Genomic DNA, 22,643 nt, shown 5'->3' with positions numbered 1-22,643 from the left:
AAAAAGCAACTTAGCAAATGTTTAATTCACCAAGATGTGTCATTGTAAATCCTTAACACCAACTTCTTCAAGCACGAAAATTGTACCACTTTCAATAGAGTAGGAGAAACACTCAAGAATCAAAGGCAGTTTGTACAACAATAATTAGCCTTATGCTAATAACAATAGGGACAACTACATGGATCCAAGCAAAGACAAAGTATACATGGTATAAAAGCAAAATCATAGGAACTAAAAACAACCCAAACACAATCAGAGAAAATCCCGCCTAAATAGAATCAATTCTACACGAATCGTCAACCTCTAATCGTCTCTGTAATTCCATTCAAGGTCATTCTCGAGACAAGACCTAGACCATGCAGGTCTGTTTTCACTCTTCCTATAGTCATTTTATGTCTAACCTAGATCTTTTAGTCCATTGGACCTGAATCAGATTACTAGTCCAAACTGGTGTATCCTCAGGCTTCCTTTAAAATGGCCATGCCACCTCGAACACTTTCCATGGAGATTCTCATGAATCAGAGCAACTGCTAAATCAAATCTAATATGATAGCTCCTTACTTTATCCTTCTTAATTTTTTCTGCACATCAACCTCTGCACATAGCTCATATGTAAAACACTTCTTAACTGCTAAAAAGTAATTATAGCATTCATTTTAAATGTATATATGATGAGTAGCTACTTCTGCAGACACAGACACTGAAGCATGCTTTGTGATTATGAATTTGTTGCCTGAAATGTTTTTTGTCAATAAACTCAGAACTGCATTTGAACATTACAAATTTAGCAACTAGTCAACACTCAATTGACAACTCCATGTTCTCAAAAATCTACAACAGCTCAAATCAGGAGGCAATAACTTTCAGATATTCATCTAAACTATGAAATCAGAACCTCTAGCATGATTCTTATTTTTTGGGGGAAATACTACAAGCTAATGCAATACTTAAATTGCTGCATTAGAGTACTATATTAAGTAAAAGAAACTGCCAAAGCCATTATAATTTATGGGTACCTGCAAAGCAAGCTCCCTCGTAGGAGTCACAATAAGAGCCCGAAGAGGGCCTTTCTCCAGTGAACTGCTTTTATCTGTGAGTGATTTTGCAGCTTTTTCTCGCTCCTCAAGGAGACGTTGCAAGATAGGCAGCCCAAACGCAAGTGTTTTACCAGAACCCGTCTCAGCAGCACCAATGACATCCTATATGAAGTACCGTTATGGAATAATTTTGGACCATACTTTCTCAAAATTCAATGAACCAACTCAAACTAACCTTTCCTTGGTGTGCAGCAGCAGGAATACAAGACTTTTGTATGGGTGTGGGTTCCTTAAAACCAAGCCTGTATATTGATCTCATGATCATAGGATGGAGCCTCAGCTCATTCCATGCATGAAACTCAGTTTCATCAACAACTGACTCTGCTTCAATGTCATTGTTGGCATTGGCCTCTGGTTCAACTGCCAAAACAAAAGATTGTGTTGACAATCCAGTATTGGAGATTACAAACTAGCCCCAAAGAAATACAGCCGCACTGCAAAACTAAAACGCCAATAAAACCTTGCACTAAACTGGAGGACATTCACAACTGTATCATGACTCATGAGGGAATTAACCACTCCACATTAATATTACTTAGCTTACCAACTAGAGCTTGATTATTCTGGATTCTGCATTCAGTGTCATAAATTAGACAGAAGATAATGCAGTATAGCACCAGCATCTTCTACCATTTTCTACTTAAACTTCACGATAAAGCCAAGAAAAGGAAAACAAGTATGACTAACCAGCGTCTGGTGCTATGTTTTGCTGCTGCTTTTTCTTCTTCTTGTTTTTCTTCTTGACCTTCTTCTTTTCCTCTACTTTCTCCTCCACGGTAACTTCAGAGTCGTAAGCAGAATCGCCTTCACTATCCTGCAGTTTCCTCTTCTTTGATTTGGAGGGGAGAGCAGTTTCTACTCCTTTTTCATGTTCAGCTATTACTAAACCATACTCGGATTCATCAATTTCCTCAAGGGAAAGAAATCCTGCAACCCATCATCCAATCGCCCCAAGAAAAGGATAAAATTTGAGAGAGAACAAAAACACCCAAAACCTATTTTCTATGTAAAACGAAAGACTGAAAAGAAATTGATGAACTACGAACCTCCTTCAAGTTCATTGGTTCCGGACAAAAGTGCAAACGGATCATCATCAGTTAGGGAAGGGTTCCAGTTCAAGACGTCCAATTTTTTCACGTCAAGTTTTGCTTCAGTTTTCCTCTTGTGTTTCGAAGATGAAGAACTACTTTTCCCGGCCATTAATTTTAACTTAAAGAGTGAAGAACCAACTAAAAAAAAGAAGAAATACTTCAGACCCAGATGGCAGTGAACACTTGTGATAAAGTGGAACAGAAACAACAAATAAGGTTTAAGCAAGGTTTCTAATCTCAGGTTATATCCTGCAATTAAAACCTTACATAATTATTTAATTGTTAGATTTATATAACCGACCTTCAATCAATTACTCTGCTCCCTCAAATCCCACCACGAAGAGATGCCAAGAAGAAGAAGTAGAGAAGAAATAAATCGCTGCAGCCTAAATGGAGAAGATGGACTGGTTCGCCGGAGACGGAGAAGATGATCGCCTCCTCAAGTACAGCGGCTAGGGTCGCACTAGCGAGAAAGGAAAAGAGAAGTTTCGTTACTGCATTTTACCTTTCCGTTTTGGCGTTTTTTTGAGTTGTTTTTGGACGAAAATACCCTTGTTGAAACAAATTAAAAGTCGCGTTTAAGTCGGAAATACGTAAAATATGAAAACGCGTATTTATTTTTTGGGTACAAGCTTCTAATGGGAAAGTTACTTATGTAGTCAAAGTAAGGGTGTCAATCGGTACGGTGTCGGTGATTTGGTACGATTTCAGTACGGTACTGTTGTGGGGAACCAAGGTCCCGAGTCCCCCCCCTAGGGAGAGATACACCTCCCTCGGGCTGATGCATCTCTTCCCTCATAAAGGGTCCCGAGTGCCTCACTCGGGACAGATGCACCCCCTTGGGTTGGCTGATCTCTTCCTTGAAGAAGGTCCCGAGTGCATCACTCGGGACAGATATACCCCCTTAGACAGGCTCATCTCTTCTTTGGAGAAGGGTCCTGAGTGCCTCACTCGGGAAGGATATATATCCAACTCTAGCATTTCTTAAAAGACTCTCTTGACCAAGTCAAGAAGAGTTAGTTACGCATAAACATTCAGCATATCTATTCCGAGAATTGGGGAGGTGAGTCAGCATAATGGCACTATCAGATGCGACAAAGAAGGAGCCGTTATTCCACTACTCCACTCACTCTTCAACTATCAATCCGAAACTTAAGGAATCGCCGCCTCCAGGTAACCTCTATATAAACCCACCTCCTACATAGAGAAAGGTACGAAAACTTTCATCTGAGTAATTACTCATTACGTTCTTGAGAACTCTCTCAAGAACTCTTATTGTTGCCTAGGCTGACTTGAGCGTCGGAGGCGATTCCCCGGCTAAAACTAGGCCGGACCGTTCTTGCTTTCTTTATGTGTGCAGTTATTCCAACTTGGCTGGAGAGCTCTTAAGTTGGTCATCTCAATATCCGGCCCTCGAAGAAGTTCTAGACGCAACAAATTGGCGCCGTCTGTGGGAATCGTCACAGAAAGTCATGACAAGACGTACCACACCTCAGGTGACAAGTTCTCAAATTCTCACTAGAGCGAGGGAGAGGGAGATAGAGAACGGACGTGTTGAAGAACAAACTCTCCCTTCTCTAGATCAACAAATTCCTATTACAGAGGAAGTTCAAGAAGGGGTTCCAGATAATCCCTCGTTAACTATTCCAACTCCATTTGGAGAAGGAGGTTCGAGTCAACCTCCAATTCCAGCGACAGTGGCCGATTTGCAGAATATGCAAAGAGAAGTCCAACAACAAATGTTGGAACTCCAAGGAGTTGTTCGAGGCTTAGTCCATCAAATCGGGGTACCACCTGAACCCCCTAGAGATTCCCAAGAAGGATGAAGGCGTGAAGCTATCCGACATACTCGGGATAAGCAACGCCCGGTGAATGAAGAAAGGAGAAATCCCAGAATACCAAGGCGACCAGCCGAACGAGTTGGAGAAAGATCTCAAGGAGTGCATATTGAAGAGCCACATCCCCGAGAGGATTGGTCGAGGGGAAGTGTGTTCCACCGTTTTGCTGGGCTTAGGCAAACTCAAGATTTACCCAGAAAAGGGCGCAGAAATGAAGGAGTTCAGGAACAAGAAGGCGAAAGCCACGGAAGAGGCCATTCTAGATCTAATGACCCGAGAGGGTCGGTTAGTCAGTATGGATCTTCTCATAGACCAACTTCCCAATATTCTGATATCGGAAGTGTTTGGTCTCCGCAAGAACGTCAAGAGGCACATGGTCTCGGGAGAAGATTAGATGCCATGGAGAGACGGCTTGATGATCGGGACCTTGATGACGACTATGACGTGGTTGACAGAGAACCCTTCTCAGAAGAAGTTATGAGAGCACCTCTTCCACCTAACTTTATCATGCCGACGTTTACTCCCTATGAAGGTAAGTCCAACCCTCGAGAACATATTAGTTATTTTAAATCTGTCATGGCTATTATTGGTCGAGAAGATGAGCTGTTGTGCCGAACCTTCCCAGCATCTCTCAAATGCCCAGCGATAAAATGGTTTTCTAGCCTACCGCCAAGATCCATCCAAAACTTCCGAGAACTCGGGAGAAAATTTATTGCCCGATTCCGAAGTTGCATTGGGAGTAAGAAGACCGCAGATAGCCTCTTTGCCATTAGGCAAAAACCAAATGAGTCTGTTCGAGACTATCTTCTCAGATTCAATAAAGTGGCAATTGAGGTTGAAGAATTGGATGATACAGTAGCGTACAATGCGTTATGGAGTGGAATAACCCAAAGACGTTTGCTTGAGGTATTGCTCCAAGATAAGCCGAGGACTTATGGAGCACTTCTTAAGAAATGCCAAAAGCAAGCAACGGTCGCAGAAGTTATTGAAGCCCGAGAAGAGTCCACAAGAGGCGTAAAGGACAAGAAGAATTATGGAGAACGAGGTCAGAATTCAAATGCTCGGGCAAAAGATGATAAAAAAGGAGGTTGGAAAGAAAGACTCGCTAATGGGGACTTTACACCTCTTAATACTAAGAGGTCAGAAATTCTATTACAGATCAGAGACAAAGAAAACTTGAAGTGGCCGGGTAAGATAAAAGCCCGACCCGAAGATAGGAATATGACGAAATATTGCCGCTTTCACAAAGACTACGGCCACCATACGGATGAGTGCAGAAATCTCAAGGTCAAGATCGAGAAGCTCATCCAAGCAGGGCATCTTGAAAAATATCTTCAAAAGAGCCGACAAGATCGAGAGAAGTCCCCACCTAGATCAACAAAAAGACTCAGATCCAAAAGTCCCGAGAGGGCAGATAAGAATCCCGAGAAGAAGTCCGACCATCGGGAATTTTCCCCCATTTACATTGTTTTGGGAAATCCGACGGAAGAATCCAGTAAGAAGGCGAAGCAAAAGGCACGGTTCGTTGGATCGACGCAGTTGCCAAGAAAACAAAGAAACGACTTATGCCCAGATCCAATAACCTTCACCGATGAAGATCTCAAGGGCGTCACTTCTCCTCACGACGATGCTATAGTTATCAAAGTGAAATTGGCAAATCGAGAAGTTCACCGAGTTCTTGTGGACACGGGATCTTCCGCCGACTTACTATCTTATGAAGCATTTAAGAAATTGAAGTTTGAAGACGAGATGATGACTCCATGCGGGACTCACTTATATGGGTTCGCCGGGTCATTCGCCATATCTGAAGGGAGCATCCAATTGGATCTAAGGATCGGGACCTCCCCTCGAGATGCAGTCGTCCAAGCAACATTCATGGTGGTTCGAGACCTTTCAGCTTACAACATCTTACTCGGGAGGCCAACTCTCAACGCCTTAGGGGCGGTGGTTTCTCCAACACATATGAAGTTGAAGTTTCCAACCACAGTAGGAGTCAGGGAGTGCTCTTCTGATCAGCGACTCTCCAGACAATGTTATGTGAATTATCTTAAGAAAGTCAAAAAAGCCGAGAGATTGGGCAATACAATGAGTATTGAAATTCGGGATGACCGGGATGAAGAAGCTATGCAAAGAGCTGAACCTGTTGAAAAGCTAGAGCGAATTCAACTTCATCCGGATCTTCTCGAGAGAGGGACAATGATCGGTTCAGAACAACCTACAGAATTCAAGGAAGAACTCACCGAATTTCTCCAAAACAACCTAGATGTATTCGCGTGGTCGGCCGAAGACATGCCCGGAATAGATCGAAGAGTTGCAGAACATAGCTTATGGATCAGTGACGATGCAATTCCAATGATCCAAAAAAGAAGGAATTTTTCACTCGAGAAACATGTTGCCATCAGAACCGAAGTGGAGAAGCTAGAGCAATCGGGTTTTATAAAACCCATAGAAAACCCAACTTGGTTGGCGAATGTAGTCATGATGAAGAAAGCCAACGGCAAATGGAGAATGTGTATGGATTACACAGATTTGAATAAGGCATGCCCCAAGGATTGCTATCCACTTCCTCGGATCGACCTCTTGATCGACGCTACAGCAGAACATGAAGTATTGAGCTTCATGGACGCTTATTCGGGATATAATCAAATTAGGATGAATCCCAAGGACGAAAGGGATACGGCCTTCAAGACGAATCGAGAAAGTTACTTTTATAAAGTAATGCCCTTCGGGTTGAAGAACGTTGGGGCCACTTATCAGAGAATGGTAAACAAAGTCTTCAAAGACCAAATAGGAAGAAATATGGAAGTATATGTGGATGATATGCTCATAAAGAGTATAGTCCGAAGAAGTCATCTGGAAGATCTTGAAGAAGTCTTTGATACTTTGAGAACATACCAAATGAGGCTAAATCCAGAGAAATGTGCGTTCGGTGTTTCTTCCGAAAAATTCCTTGGGTTTATGGTATCCCAACGAGGGATTGAGGCAAACCCGGAGAAAATCAAAGCGTTGCTCGAGATGGAGTCACCAAAGACGGTTAGAGACATCCAATGCCTAACTGGAAGAGTAGCAACCTTAAACAGATTTATCTCGCGATCGGGTGAGAAATGTTTGCCTTTCTTCAAGGCTCTTAAAGAGCTCGGGAAGGCAAAGGATACCTTATGGACCGATGAATGTCAGAAAGCGTTCGAGAAGTTGAAGGAGAAACTCGGGACTCCACCTCTCTTAGCCCGACCTTCAACGGGAGAACAATTATTCACATACTTAGCCATTTCTCCAAATGGCAGTAGCGTGGTCTTAAAAAAAAAAAAAAAAAAAGTAAAACCACAACACCACCTTATTTATTTTTTTTTTTTTTATTAAAACACACCCCCACACCCCCGAAGACCAAAAACCACCCCCCCCCTCTTTTCCCCACCCCCCCCCCCCCCCCCCCCCCCCCCCCCCCCCCTTTCTTGTCCCCCCCCCCCCCCCCAAAAAAAAGTTTTTACCCCCCAGATTTTTCTAAGGGTATTTTGGTCAATTTTCATAAAATAATCATATATTATATGTTTTAGTTATATATGTTATTTTGTTTTATAGTAATTACCATTTGTTTAGAAAGTAATAATAATATTGATAAATTAAGTATTTAATGAAAATAAGGAAAATCAAATCACAATTGAATTAATCGTTTCTTTTTCTTTTTATTTCTATTATTCAATTTATAATACTTAAATAAACTCAAATACTAAACTAATAAATAATATATCAGTTAAATATTTGTTATGATCGTTAGCTTAATAGATCTTGAACATTTTATACTTTAAGAAATTTATTAACACTTCATTATTTTGTAAACTTAAGAAACAAAATACGTTAAGAGTTAAAATATAATATAATAAATGAATTTATGTATATTAAGAATAGTTAATCACTTAGGAATTTATCATACTTTAAGTTTTATTAATTTACTTGATTGTTATTATGAATTTTCTTGCATATAAATAGGGGGAGGGATTTACCTTACGGGGGAGAAATTTTTCCAAAGAAGGGAGAGAGAGAGAGAGAGAGAGAGAGAGAGAGAGAGAGAGAGAGAGAGAGAGAGAGAGAGAGAGAGAGACATTTCTCTCTAAAATCAATAAGAATTTCTAAATTTCTTTTGATTTTAAACTGAATCCGTTCACTGTAATCATTTGTCCTAGTTTGTGTTTTATTGGACTGCTCAAAACATTGGAATATTTTGATATTGAATCTATCGTGAAGGCAAGTGATAATCTGCATTATATCCACTTGTTTGAATAATTGTGTATTTGATATGTTGCATTTTATTTGATATAAATTGCAAGTAATAATTCTTCATATTATATATAGTTTGAAATATTGTGTTTTATCTTGATATGTATTACATGTGAGAATCTTTTATATATATCTACTAACTTGAACCATTGTAACATTTGATCTATATTGCAAATTTTGTGTTATATCCATATGTTTCATTTATTTTCTTTTATAACTTTCTATGAATTTCAAGATTTGGCATTGCATTGCATATTGCATTATAAGAAGAAGACATAAACTTTTCCATTTATCATGGTCCGATAGAGAATTGGATGGGTTGATAGGGCTGTGTAACGCGCGCAGGCCACGTAACGGCGTGGATCAATCTTCATCTTTTCCTATTGGGAAAACCCATGATAACACTGGAGGGACCAACACACATATCAGGGCTGTATAACGCGTGCAGGCCATGTAACGGCATGGGGTATGATGTGTTGAATCCCAAATGGAGCAATACGCATGTCAAGGCCAGTATAACGCGCGTGCAGCCATGTAACGGCATGGGGCATCGTATTGTTTCCAAATAAGATAAATAATAACTTGTGCATTAGCATTATTGCATTATTTATTTCATTTGATTGTATTTCTTGTATTATTTCGATACATTATTTCAAACATGTCAATATCTTGCTAGATTTGATCTTGCTAAGTTTTTCGAAACTTACCCAATATTTTTCTCCATGGTGAATGTGTAGGGCATGACTTTGAAGAATTGTGCTGTGATACAGAAGAAGTCCATATTGCTGATGAACCTCATTCATATATTATTTGTTAAGGACATAAAATATGTTTTTATCTATATTTAAATAATTATGTAATTGGTGTGAAATGTTCTACTTGATAAATGTAATAGTCGAACCCTTTTATTTTGGATATTTTAGAATAATGGAAATGTTTCAGTTTATTACAATAGACTTCCGCTGCTTAAATATTCTAAATTCTTTGAGTTTAATTTCTGGTCTATTTTATCACGACTGGTTCACTACCTAAGGAAAAACCGGTTCTTGGGTTAAGTATTGACCTAATTTCCCATATTGGGAATCGGGGCGTTACAGAGTGGTATCAGAGCAAAAACCTTAGGCTAGATTGAACCTAGAAAACGTAAAACTATAGAATAATAATAATAAAAAAAAGAAAAAAAAAGAAAGAAAGAATCTTAGACTAGTTAAAATTTGAGTCTTTTATACACTTAGGACTTTTTGAGTTAAAATGTTTTTATTTTTGTTAAGTTCTTTATTGCAAATATGTTATATTTGTAAATAAATGTTAATTTATGCTATATTTTCATGTTATTTTACTATGAAATTTATTTTATTGATAATTTATTTTCCTGAATCTTTAGTAGTATTGTTTTATTAAAAAATATGAAGTACCATTTGAGTGGCATTTGTATTTTGACTAAATAGGCACTAATGGACACTGGAAGAAATACCCAAACTCATGAGAATGAATCACTCCTCCAAGAGGAAGCACTGATGTTGGAGAACCCGTTACACACCGAATATGTAGCACCGGGGGGAAGTAATACCTCATTACCACCACCCCCTTTAACACCTGATGTTGCTCCCAATGATTTCATGAAAGCTTTTACTCAGTTCATGACCTTCATGCAACAACAAGTTTCGGGTGGCAATGGAAGTCATTTTGCCTATAGGGCAGGGCAAAATGAGATTCAAGCTACTAAAGGTGATGATCAAGGCAGAGTACTTGAAAGATTTAAAAAGCTTGGGCCACCCAACTTCAAGGGGGTCGCTTCTGATGCTCTTTGGCCTGCTAGGTGGATCCAAGAGATGGAGAAAATCTTTGCCGCCTTGAATTGCACCGACTCTCAAAAGGTTGCATGTGCCACATTTATGCTTCAGGAGGGAGCACATAATTGGTGGATGACACAAAAGCAAATCCTAGAAGCTTCTGACCCCACCATTACTTGGACAAATTTTGTAGCTGCCTTTTATAAGTGTTACTTTCCCAATAATGTGAAGGTAGCAAAGGAAACTGAATTCTTACACCTAGTTCAGGGGTCTGACTCAATGTTGAACTATAGGAAGAAATTTGAAGATCTAAGTATGTTTGCACCTGAACAAGTCAACACGGAAGATAAGAAGATAAAGAGATTTTTAGGAGGCTTGAGCATTGCATTGAGAGCTCCAATCTCAATTGCTAGTTATTCATCCTATGCAAAATTATTGGAGAAAGCTTTGACCCTAGAGGAGAATTTAAGGGGCTCTTTGATCAACAATCTTGGAAAAGGCAAGAGACCTTTGGAGTCTCACATAGCTAATGGTAGCCAATTTCAAAAGGTGGCACGCACTCAACAACCACAATCATATCTTCAAGCTTGTCACTACTGTGGAAAGATGCATCAAGGTCCGTGCCGGTACTCTACTGTCATTTGTTATAATTGTGGGGCAAGTGGTCACACTTCAAAAGTGTGCCCTAAACCTTCTCAGCTGCCATCAACTATTCGACTACCGCAACAATCATTCCAGGGCCAGCCCACCGGAGCAGCGCTAAGTCAACAGAGGCCATCTAAAATTGGTCAAGCTCCTCGTTTGGCTTATCAAGGACAAAGACCTACAAGAATTCAGCCCCAGCCTTATCAAGTTACTCCCAATAACAATGCACTCAAAGGCCAAGCAAGAGTTTTTGCACTTGGTACCAAGGAAGCTGAACAAGTTAATAATGTGGTGTCAGGTATCTTATCTATTTCTTCCACCCCTACTTGCATATTGTTTGACTCAGGAGCTACCCACTCTTTTGTTTCCATGAGTTTTGCTCAAAACTTGAAAATCAAACCTAAACCACTTGATCCAAAACTCTCAATCTTGTTGCCATCTGGTTCCACCATGGAAGCAGATGCAATGTTAGTTTCTATTCCGGTCTTGGTGGGAGATGTGACGCTTCCAGCAGACTTGATCTTGTTGGAAATGAAAGACTTGGATGTTATTCTCGGCATGGATTGGTTATCCATCCATAGGGCAACCATTTCATGTTACGACAAGATAATAGTGTTTCGACCCGAGAATGGAAAGAAGTTTACATTCTCTGGCTCAACGAGAGGAAAATCCACTATGCCTATTATCTCAGCTGTTAAAGCAAGGAAACTTCTTACTCATGGATGCCAAGGCTTTATGGCTGCTATAGTAGAAGAAAAGAAAGGTCGTAGAGTTGAAGACATTGAAGTCGTGAAGGATTTCCCTAACGTCTTTCCTGAGGATCTCACTGGAGTACCACCTGATAGAGAGATTGAATTTACCATTGAGTTGGTTCCCGGAACAACACCCATTTCCAAAGCACCTTATCGGATGGCCCCAAATGAACTAAAAGAATTAAAGGAGCAGTTACAAGAATTATTAGACAAAGGGTACATCAGACCTAGTGTATCACCTTGGGGTGCACCTGTTTTATTCGTAAAGAAGAAGGATGGGACTATGCGATTATGCATAGACTATCGCGAGTTAAACAAGGTTACCATCAAGAACCGTTATCCTTTGCCTAGAATAGATGATCTTTTCGATCAATTGCAAGGGGCAAACGTATTTTCCAAGATTGACCTTCGGTCTGGTTACCACCAACTAAAAGTCAAGAAGGAAGACATACCTAAGACAGCTTTTAGGACGCGGTACGGTCACTACGAGTTTGTAGTGATGCCATTCGGGCTAACCAATGCACCTGCCGTATTTATGGATCTCATGAATCGGGTATTTCATGAGTTCTTGGATAAATTCGTCATTGTATTTATTGATGACATCTTGATTTATTCCAAAAGCAAGGAAGAGCATGAGGAACACTTGAGGATTGCTTTGCAAAGGCTACGTGAAAAACAATTGTATGCAAAATTGAGCAAATGTGAATTTTGGCTTGATCAAGTCATATTCTTGGGTCATGTTATATCATCAAAGGGAGTATCTGTTGACCCAACAAAGGTTAAGGCGGTGACCGAATGGGCTCAACCAACTTCAGCAGCTGACATTCGAAGCTTTTTGGGTTTGGCCGGGTACTATAGAAGGTTTATTGAAGGCTTTTCCAGCATCGCCAAGCCTTTAACTGCTCTAACTAAGAAGAACGTGAAGTTTGTGTGGACCAAGGAGTGTGAAAGTAGCTTTCAAGAGTTAAAGAAAAGATTAGTCACCGCTCCTGTGCTGGCTTTACCTGCAGGAATAGGAGGGATGGTAATCTATAGCGATGCTTCATCGAGAGGCTTGGGTTGTGTTCTAATGCAGAATGGAAGGGTGATAGCATATGCTTCCAGACAACTTAAAGATTATGAGAAGAACTATCCTACTCATGATCTAGAGCTTGCAGCTGTGGTGTTCGCTCCAAAGATTTGGAGGCACTACTTATATGGGGAGAAATGCGAAATATATACCAACCATAAGAGTCTAAAGTACTTCTTCACTCAAAAGGAGTTGAATATGAGACAACGTCGATGGTTGGAATTAATTAAAGATTATGATTGTGATATTTTATATCACCCTGGCAAGGCTAATGTCGTTGCCGATGCACTTAGTAGGAAGACTCAAGGGCTATCTGCAACAATTCTAACCAAACAAGTAGAGCTGCAAAAGGACATAGGAGCGTTGTTATTGGAATTGGTCGTCAATGACCCACCCGCTGTAATAGCTAGCTTGACCCTTCAGCCTACATTATTAGGACGAATCAAGGAAGCTCAACAGAACAATGAGTTTTGGCTTGGTGTCCGCAAGGCAATCCAAGAAGGGAAACAATCACGGTTCAACATTGCAGATGATGGGACAATCCGATTCTGTACCAGACTTTGTGTACCAGCAGAAGAGGATTTGAAGGAATTGATCCTTCAAGAAGCCCACAATGCTCCATATACCATTCACCCTGGAAACACTAAAATGTATCGGGACTTGAAGGAGCAATATTGGTGGGAGAACATGAAGAGGGATATTGCTAGATTTGTCGAGAAATGTCTTACTTGTCAGCAAGTGAAGGCAGAGCACCAACGACCATCTGGGTTACTTCAACCATTAGAGATTCCACAATGGAAGTGGGACTCAATCAGCATGGATTTCATTACTGGATTACCTAAAACATCAAAGGGTCATGACGCCATTTGGGTAGTGATTGATCGACTAACAAAATCAGCCCACTTTCTAGCCTATGCTATGACATACCCTGTTGAGCGTATGGCTCAAATGTATGTGGACCAAATCGTATGACTACACGGCGTACCCCTATCAATTATATCAGATAGAGATTCCCGATTTACCTCTAGATTGTGGAGGGGCATTCAGGAAGCAATGGGAACAAAGTTAAATTTTAGTACGGCTTTTCACCCCCAGTCAGACGGGCAAACAGAGAGGGTAAACCAGATAATTGAAGACATGTTGAGGGCATGCATACTTGATCTAAAAGGGAGTTGGGAGAAATACCTTTCTCTAGTAGAATTTGCCTACAATAATAGCTTCCAAGCAACTATTGGAATGGCTCCGTATGAGGCACTCTATGGTAGGAGGTGTCGCTCTCCATTATTTTGGGATGAAGTGGGGGAGAGGAGACTGTATGGACCTGATTTGATAAATGAGGCAAAAGAAAAGGTTGGTTTGATTCAGAAAAGAATAAAGGGAGCTCAAGACCGACAAAAGAGTTATGCCGACACTCGACGCAAAGACTTGGAATTTGCAGTTGGTGATAAGGTGTTTCTGAAAATTGCACCAATGAAAGGAGTAATCAGATTTGGGAAGAAGGGAAAATTGAGCCCAAGGTTTATTGGACCCTTTGAGATATTGAAGCGGGTTGGACCTGTGGCATATCAGCTTGCACTTCCACCAACATTATCGGGTGTTCATGAAGTTTTCACGTCTCACTACTTAGGAAGTATATCACTGATCCAACCCATATTTTGAGCTATGAGACACTCCAATTGGATGCGAACTTGACTTATGAAGAGGTGCCGATGCAAATCTTGGATCGTAAGGAACAAGTGTTGCGACGACGAACCATTCCATATGTAAAAGTTCTTTGGAATAACCATGGAATTTCCGAGTCGTCATGGGAGTTAGAGGAGGATGTACGAACTAGATATCCTCACCTCTTTATCAATCCAAGCAATGGAGACACATGACTTAGTGATGTAAGTGACTTAACACTTCTTGTAGATATAAGTGAATTAGTTTTATTATTATTTCTTATCTACTCTGGAATTTCGAGGACGAAATTTTTTAAGGAAGGGGGACTGTAATACCCCTAGATTTTTCTAAGGGTATTTTGGTCAATTTTCATAAAATAATCATATATTATATGTTTTAGTTATATATGTTATTTTGTTTTATAGTAATTACCATTTGTTTAGAAAGTAATAATAATATTGATAAATTAAGTATTTAATGAAAATAAGGAAAATCAAATCACAATTGAATTAATCGTTTCTTTTTCTTTTTATTTCTATTATTCAATTTATAATACTTAAATAAACTCAAATACTAAACTAATAAATAATATATCAGTTAAATATTTGTTATGATCGTTAGCTTAATAGATCTTGAACATTTTATACTTTAAGAAATTTATTAACACTTCATTATTTTGTAAACTTAAGAAACAAAATACGTTAAGAGTTAAAATATAATATAATAAATGAATTTATGTATATTAAGAATAGTTAATCACTTAGGAATTTATCATACTTTAAGTTTTATTAATTTACTTGATTGTTATTATGAATTTTCTTGCATATAAATAGGGGGAGGGATTTACCTTACGGGGGAGAAATTTTTCCAAAGAAGGGAGAGAGAGAGAGAGAGAGAGAGAGAGAGAGAGAGAGTTCATTTCTCTCTAAAATCAATAAGAATTTCTAAATTTCTTTTGATTTTAAACCGAAATCCGTGCTCACTGTAATCATTTGTCCTAGTTTGTGTTTTATTGGACTGCTCAAAACATTGGAATATTTTGATATTGAATCTATCGTGAAGGCAAGTGATAATCTGCATTATATCCACTTGTTTGAATAATTGTGTATTTGATATGTTGCATTTTATTTTGATATAAATTGCAAGTAATAATTCTTCATATTATATATAGTTTGAAATATTGTGTTTTATCTTGATATGTATTACATGTGAGAATCTTTTATATATATCTACTAACTTGAACCATTGTAACATTTGATCTATATTGCAAATTTTGTGTTATATCCATATGTTTCATTTATTTTCTTTTACAACTTTCTATGAATTTCAAGATTTGGCATTGCATTGCATATTGCATTATAAGAAGAAGACATAAACTTTTCCATTTATCATGGTCCGATAGAGAATTGGATGGGTTGATAGGGCTGTGTAACGCGCGCAGGCCACGTAACGGCGTGGATCAATCTTCATCTTTTCCTATTGGGAAAACCCATGATAACACTGGAGGGACCAACACACATATCAGGGCTGTATAACGCGTGCATGCCATGTAACGGCATGGGGTATGATGTGTTGAATCCCAAATGGAGCAATACGCATGTCAAGGCTGTATAACGCGTGCAGGCCATGTAACGGCATGGGGCATCGTATTGTTTCCAAATAAGATAAATAATAACTTGTGCATTAGCATTATTGCATTATTTATTTCATTTGATTGTATTTCTTGTATTATTTCGATACATTATTTCAAACATGTCAATATCTTGCTAGATTTGATCTTGCTAAGTTTTTCGAAACTTACCCAATATTTTTCTCCAGATGGTGAATGTGTAGGGCATGACTTTGAAGAATTGTGCCGTGATACAGAAGAAGTCCATATTGCTGATGAACCTCATTCATATATTATTTGTTAAGGACATAAAATATGTTTTTATCTATATTTAAATAATTATGTAATTGGTGTGAAATGTTCTACTTGATAAATGTAATAGTCGAACTCTTTTATTTTGGATATTTTAGAATAATGGAAATGTTTCAGTTTATTACAATAGACTTCCGCTGCTTAAATATTCTAAATTCTTTGAGTTTAATTTCTGGTCTATTTTATCACGATTGGTTCACTACCTAAGGAAAAACCGGTTCTTGGGTTAAGTATCGACCTAATTTCCCATATTGGGAATCGGGGCGTTACAAAGATACTACAGAAACCAGACTTAGCCGGAAGAATGGTCACATGGGCTATTAAGTTAAGCGAATACCAAATTGAGTACAGAACTCGTCCAGCCATAAAGGGACAAGTTCTGGCCGACTTTATTCTTGAGAATAACATGCCTAGTTTGGGAGTAGAAAATTCACCCGGTCCGGAGTTATGGACTTTGCATGTTGACGGCTCGAGCAACTCTTCGGGGAGTGGAGCAGAGCTAATGTTAATAAGCCCGGATGGATTCACTATTCATTATGCTTTAAGATTCAACTTCAAAGCCTCTAATAATGAGGCCGAGTATGAAGCCCTACTAGCAGGACTAAGACTTGCCTGAGCCCTAAGAGTCCGAGAATTGGAAGTCCGAAGTGACTCTCAATTGATCATGAATCAAGTTCGTGGTGTGTACGAGGCGAAGGAAACAAGAATGGCAAATTACTTAGCCAAAATTGATGATTGTCGCAATTATTTTGATCATCTTGAGATAAAGCAAATTCCGAGAAAGGAAAATGAAGTAGCAGATGAGTTATCCAAGTTGGCTTTATCCAAATATTCGACCTTAGGCTCAGCTGTTTATATTGAACAGTTAGAAATTCCTAGCATTCGGGAGGCCGAGGCAATGGATATTGAAGAAGAGCTTAGTTGGATGAGCCCAATTATAGCATATTTGAAGAATGATATCCTCCTAGAAGACGTCAAGGAAGCTAAGGCAGTTAAAAATCAAGCAGCGAAGTTCACCATTATTGAAGAACAACTTTATAAAAGATCGGTCACACAGCCTCTTCTAAAGTGTGTTGGCCCTTCTCAAGCCCAATATGCCTTAGCCGAGGTACACGAAGGAATATGTGGAGCACATATGGGAGGTCGGGCTTTGGCCCATAAAATAATACGCCAAGGCCTTTATTGGCCGACTATTCAGAAAGATGCCGTGGATTATGTCAGAAAATGCAAGCAATGTCAACTTCATGCATCTGTTCCGAAGACTCCGGTTGTCCCTCTTACATCTGTCTCTAGTCCGATTCCCTTCGCCATGTGGGGAATGGATCTGGTGGGAAAGCTCCCTAAGGCCGCCAACAATAGAGAATATTTGATCGTGGCAATCGACTATTTCACTAAGTGGGTGGAAGCCGAACCTCTCTCATTCATTACTGAGAAACAAATGGAGAATTTCTTTCAAGAAAGGATCATCTACAGATTTGGAATTCCAAAGATCCTTGTGACCGACAATGGAAAGCAATTTATCGGAGTTGGCTTCAAGAATTTTTGTGAAAGATATCACATCGAGCATAGAACATCATCCGTGGCATATCCGCAGGGCAATGGGCAAGTTGAAATAACCAATCGCACGCTTTTAGATGGAATAAAGAAACGTTTGGAAACAAGTCGAACCAACTGAGTGGAAGAGTTACCAAGCGTTCTTTGGTCATATCGCACCACGGCCATAACTCCTATGGGAGAAACACCTTTTCGGCTAGCCTACGGCACAAAAGCACTTGTCCTGGTGGAGGTATTGGCAGAATCAAAGAGATATACAGACTTCAATGAAGAAGCAAACGAAGAAGGCTTGAAGAGTAATCTTGATCTAATAGACAAAGTACGGAGCATGTCAGAATACCGGAATCAAAGATATCAGAACCGAGTAGCTGGATACTTCAATGCTCGGGTAAAAAATAGAAGACATCGTGCGGGTGACTTAGTGCTCCGCAAAGTTGCGGCATCAGACCTAAGAAACCAAGGCAAGCTCTCACCCACGTGGGAAGGGCCATATCTCGTCGAACAAGAGACGAAACCAAGGACCTACAAGCTAAAAAGCTTGGCCACGGGCGAGACAATAGATCGAACTTGGAATTACATGAACCTTCAGAAGTTCTATCAATAGAATTAGTCCAGATATGTAGCATTTGCAAGTAAGTCGAAAGACCATTTGAATTTCAATAAACTACGTCTTCACTGTTGACGTCCTTTTTCTCAAGAAGAAAGTTATAGCGAAGAATATACAAGCATCTCTTCAAATTATTCAAAGGCGTTACACTCGGGACCTCACTCGGGTAGCCACTCGGGAGAAATCCCCCACCTCTTATGAAAACCAAGAAAGGCTTTCATAAGATGGAATTATTCAAAGGCGTTACACTCGGGACCTCACTCAGGAGAAATCCCCCACCTCTTATGAAAACCAAGAAAGGCTTTCATAAGATGGAATTATTCAAAGGCGTTACACTCGGGACCTCACTCGGGAGAAATCCCCCACCTCTTATGAAAACCAAGAAAGGCTTTCATAAGATGGAATTATTCAAAGGCGTTACACTCGGGACCTCACTCGGGTAGCCACTCGGGAGAAATCCCCCACCTCTTCTGAAAACCAAGAAAGGCTTTCATAAGATGGAATTATTCAAAGGCGTTACACTTGGGACCTCACTCGGGTAGCCACTCGGGAGAATTTCTCCATCACTTATGAATTTTTCCAACACGAGGTACAATTCTCTACAAGACCTTCATTCGGGACCCTATTCGACCGGACCAACTGGAATAAAGGCTTGGGAGAACTCAAACATCAACAACTCCAAGGCATTACGCTAGGGGAGTGACTCGGGAAGATACTCGGGACAAGTCAAAAGAAGCTTAATGCCTTAGTTGGAGGCAAACAACTACAAGCTATCATCAAAATATTTGGCCATAAGGACCAATATTACAGAAAGCGCAAAGTTGCGCAAATTCAACAATTGTTTACAAAAATTCCAAAAAACAAGAGCAAAAGATCAAGTATTCAAAGTTTCTCAGAAACAGAAGCAAGAAAAAGTTAAGTCTTTTAGTTCTCAGGAGGATTCTCTCCTTCGGGAAGCTCTTCGTCCGGACGCTCTTTCTTGAGACTCTCTCCAGAGCCCACTTCTTCATCTTCATCAATATAGAGAAGAGGATCAGGAGGGCTAAATGGTTCTCTGCACTCAATACCTTTGGGTACATCTCTTTCAAGAGTCTCGTAGACTCTACCGTCTAGCATCCCGGCGAATTCCTTCGGGTTAGGAATATCTACCCGTCGGAGAACTTCAGTAAAAGTGTCATTAAGCCTGAGGCAGTAGGTCGAAGCAGAGAGAGCCAACTGAAGTTTCTCGAACTGAGAAGTCCCAAGGTAAGAAGCGATGATTTCTTTCCGGATGACGTTGGGAACATCCTCGGCACTAATAGGAAGTTTTCCTGCCCGAACTTCAGAGCGAAGCTCAAGGGTAGTAGACTCCATCTCAGCTTTCTCGCGCGTCAGCCTTTCCTTATCTTTAAGGGCCTCATCCAAGTCTTTCTTCGTTTGAGAAAGTTCTTCTTTAAGGACTGACTTTCTCCTGGACACCTCCTTCAGCTTTAGACTCTTCTCTTCATCCCGTTTCTTCAAAGCATCAACCTTCTTGATAGACTCAGAAAGCTCCATGACAAATTGTTCGCGAGCCTTCTCAACATCCCGATGCTGGTTAGTCAGGTGCTTCGAGCGAATCATGCACTCTCCCATATAATGTGCCCCTCCAGAGAAGTACTTGAAGAAAATATGGAATACCATGTTACAGAAGTCACTTGAAGAAACATAAAAGATAAGAACAGAGAATTACCTATAGGCGCTGGCATAAAACTTGTCATCCGGGAGATTCTTCAAGTATTGGCGATCAGAAGGGATCATCCCTTCGAGAAGCCAAGTCCTGGCTGCGTTTGAATCCCCCAGCACAGTATCGCTCGAGGTTAAGTCCCACCCAAGAACGAACACGGGGGACTTCTGAGAATCCCCCTTGGCAGCATCCTCGCTGTCCCGAGGCCTTTTGGAAGGCCTACCCGAGCGTCTAGACGGGGGAAGCCTGAGGGACGCCTATCTCGGGAGGACCTCCTCCAACTGAGGAGCTCTTCCTGGCGGTCTTCTTACCCAAAGGCTTGGACAAGTTAGGGGCGCTCGGGACTTGGACGACAGGACCAGTCTCGTGGGCTCCGCCTTTCTTCACTGGCTTACGAGCGAAAGCCTCTCTGGTGTTCCCACGAGTAAGGGCTCGAAGAGCGTCAATGTCCAATTTGCTAGCCACTGTGACAAAAGGAAGAAGATTAGAAAATGCAAAGATAAGAAAATCCACAAAATTGAAGAACGTCAATGAAGAAGGGGCTCACTCAGAGAAAAGCCCCACAACTGAAGAACATACGGATACTCAGACAAGTATCCATGAACTGCGGCTGAGTCTCCGTCAACCTTGATGATCTTTTCTAAGGCCGCTTCTTCGGCGGCAGATAACTCAATGAGAGTATTGGGTTCTTTGAGATCTGATTTAGATTTCTTCACAAAAGCAGTTGGGAATGGCGGCGGGACCAGGGGCTTGTAGAAGAAAAAGTGATGTCTCCACCCCTTGGTGGACGTAGGCATAGACCCCGGCAAAATGATGTTGCCCGACCAATCCACCGCGTCGGTTGCCCGACGTTGAAGAGAGAGCCAACCCCCCTTCGACTAACTCTTAACTTCGAAGAAACGCTGGAGAAGGGGGAATGTTGGTTCGACTCCAACATTATGACAGAAACCCATGAAACAGGTGACATTTCTCCAACTATTTGGAATAAGGTTGGAAGGAGAAATTCCATAATGAATTAGAAGGTCTTCAATAATTTTCTCGACGGAAAGGCGAAGACCCCCTAAGAAAGCATCATAATAAAGGGAGAAGGCCCCATCCGGGGGCTCTCCAACCCGACTGGATAGAGACGGGAGCAAGAAGGAATAATCCTCTGGAATTTCAGAGAAATCCCTTAAACGCTGGAGATGGTGTTGGTTAAGATCTCCGGGATAGAATTCGGGACCCGAAAACTTGAGATCGTAATCAATGTGAGAAGGCGTCTTTGGTTTGTTCCTTTCTTCAAGAGTTTCCTCCTCAGAAAGCAACTTAGCAGGGAGAAATGGTGACCAACGATTCCGGCAATCTCGAGGACGAGAAAGGGGTGGACGAGGCGAATAATGCCTCTGACTAGCAACTCGGAATTTAGCAGGAGATAGACCAATACTATCAACCTCCTGCTCAGCCAAAGAATTCACAGAAGCATCAAAATTGACTAAGTCCATTCCTAAATCAGAGCATAGGGGTTCTTGGTCAAGAGGGTCGTCCCTAGCTAAGTCAGCAGCAGCTCTAACAATAGAAGAATCAGAGAAATCATCTTCATTGGAATAATGCATAGATTGAGTTCGGGAAGACATCTTGGAACTGGAGATCTCAGTAGTCGGGACCTCCAGTCGGGAGGTGGCTCGGGCTATTTTCTTGCCTTTTCTTAACTTATCCATAATACATAAATGACAAAGGAAATAAATGGAGAAAGGTTAGAGATAACTTACTGGTTGAAGAATTGGAATAGCTAGTTGAAGAAAGCAAGCAACACAGTCAGGAGACTTTAGAGAGAGTTTGCAAGCAAAAGAGTAAAAAGAGGATTGAACCTCTATTTATAGTGAGGAGGAGGAAGATGAAGAGACACATCCAACGGTTGTGAATCAAGCAAGGCGACGGTTAAGATCTGGCACATGAAAGGTCGCGATCCAACGACCAACAATGAACAGACACAACGGTTGAGATTGAGGGACTCAAGATCTCAATCAAACGGCCCATGATCAAGTAAATCAACGGCTGAGAAAACATGACCATTCGCATATTAGAAGCAGCAATAAATGCGAATTAGTACGATGGTTGGGAGTTACGAAGGCCTTGGAGAAATAATGGCTCTCATTCAAGACGACGTCTTAAAGTTTCTCCAAGAAGAAAGGAAATTTTCTAAGAAGCCTAGGAGTAACATTCCATACGTTCGAGAAGTCAATCGCACGGAATGGGGGGTTCTGTTGTGGGGAACCAAGGTCCCGAGTCCCCCCCCTCGGGAGAGATACACCTCCCTCGGGCTGATGGATCTCTTCCCTCATAAAGGGTCCTGAGTGCCTCACTCGGGACAGATGCACCCCCTTGGGTTGGCTGATCTCTTCCTTGAAGAAGGTCCCGAGTGCATCACTCGGGACAGATATACCCCCTTAGACAGGCTCATCTCTTCTTTGGAGAAGGGTCCCGAGTGCCTCACTCGGGAAGGATATATATCCAACTCTAGCATCTCTCAAAAAACTCTCTTGACCAAGTCAAGAAGAGTTAGTTACGCATAAACACTCAGCATATCTATTCCGAGAATTGGGGAGGTGAGTCAGCAAAACGGCACTATCAGGTGCGACAAAGAAGGAGCCGTTA

At 40.8% G+C, this 22,643-nt stretch overlaps 1 protein-coding gene across 1 annotated transcript in view; it reads right to left on the bottom strand.

Annotated features, from left to right (window-relative positions):
- The window catches only part of LOC149015918 (P-loop containing nucleoside triphosphate hydrolases superfamily protein), a 60,634-nt gene extending 57,949 nt beyond the window's left edge, over positions 1-2,685 (bottom strand). Inside the window, exons 1-5 of the mRNA XM_089156831.1 lie at positions 2,490-2,685; positions 2,144-2,326; positions 1,785-2,024; positions 1,273-1,457; positions 1,017-1,199 (exon numbers count right to left, since the gene is read on the bottom strand). Coding sequence (XP_089012957.1) covers positions 1,017-1,199; positions 1,273-1,457; positions 1,785-2,024; positions 2,144-2,297 — 762 coding nt within the window. The 5' untranslated portion in view covers positions 2,298-2,326; positions 2,490-2,685. The remainder of the gene's footprint in view (positions 1-1,016; positions 1,200-1,272; positions 1,458-1,784; positions 2,025-2,143; positions 2,327-2,489) is intronic.
- Positions 2,686-22,643: the final 19,958 nt, after the last annotated feature.

This window comes from Hakea prostrata, chromosome 5, assembly GCF_041222555.1.
Source record: "Hakea prostrata isolate BN-2017 chromosome 5, UWA_Hpros_2, whole genome shotgun sequence".
Lineage (NCBI taxonomy): Eukaryota > Viridiplantae > Streptophyta > Magnoliopsida > Proteales > Proteaceae > Hakea > Hakea prostrata.
The sequence above is the reverse complement of the archived record's forward strand: the minus strand, read 5'-3'. Positions and strand labels throughout refer to the sequence as shown.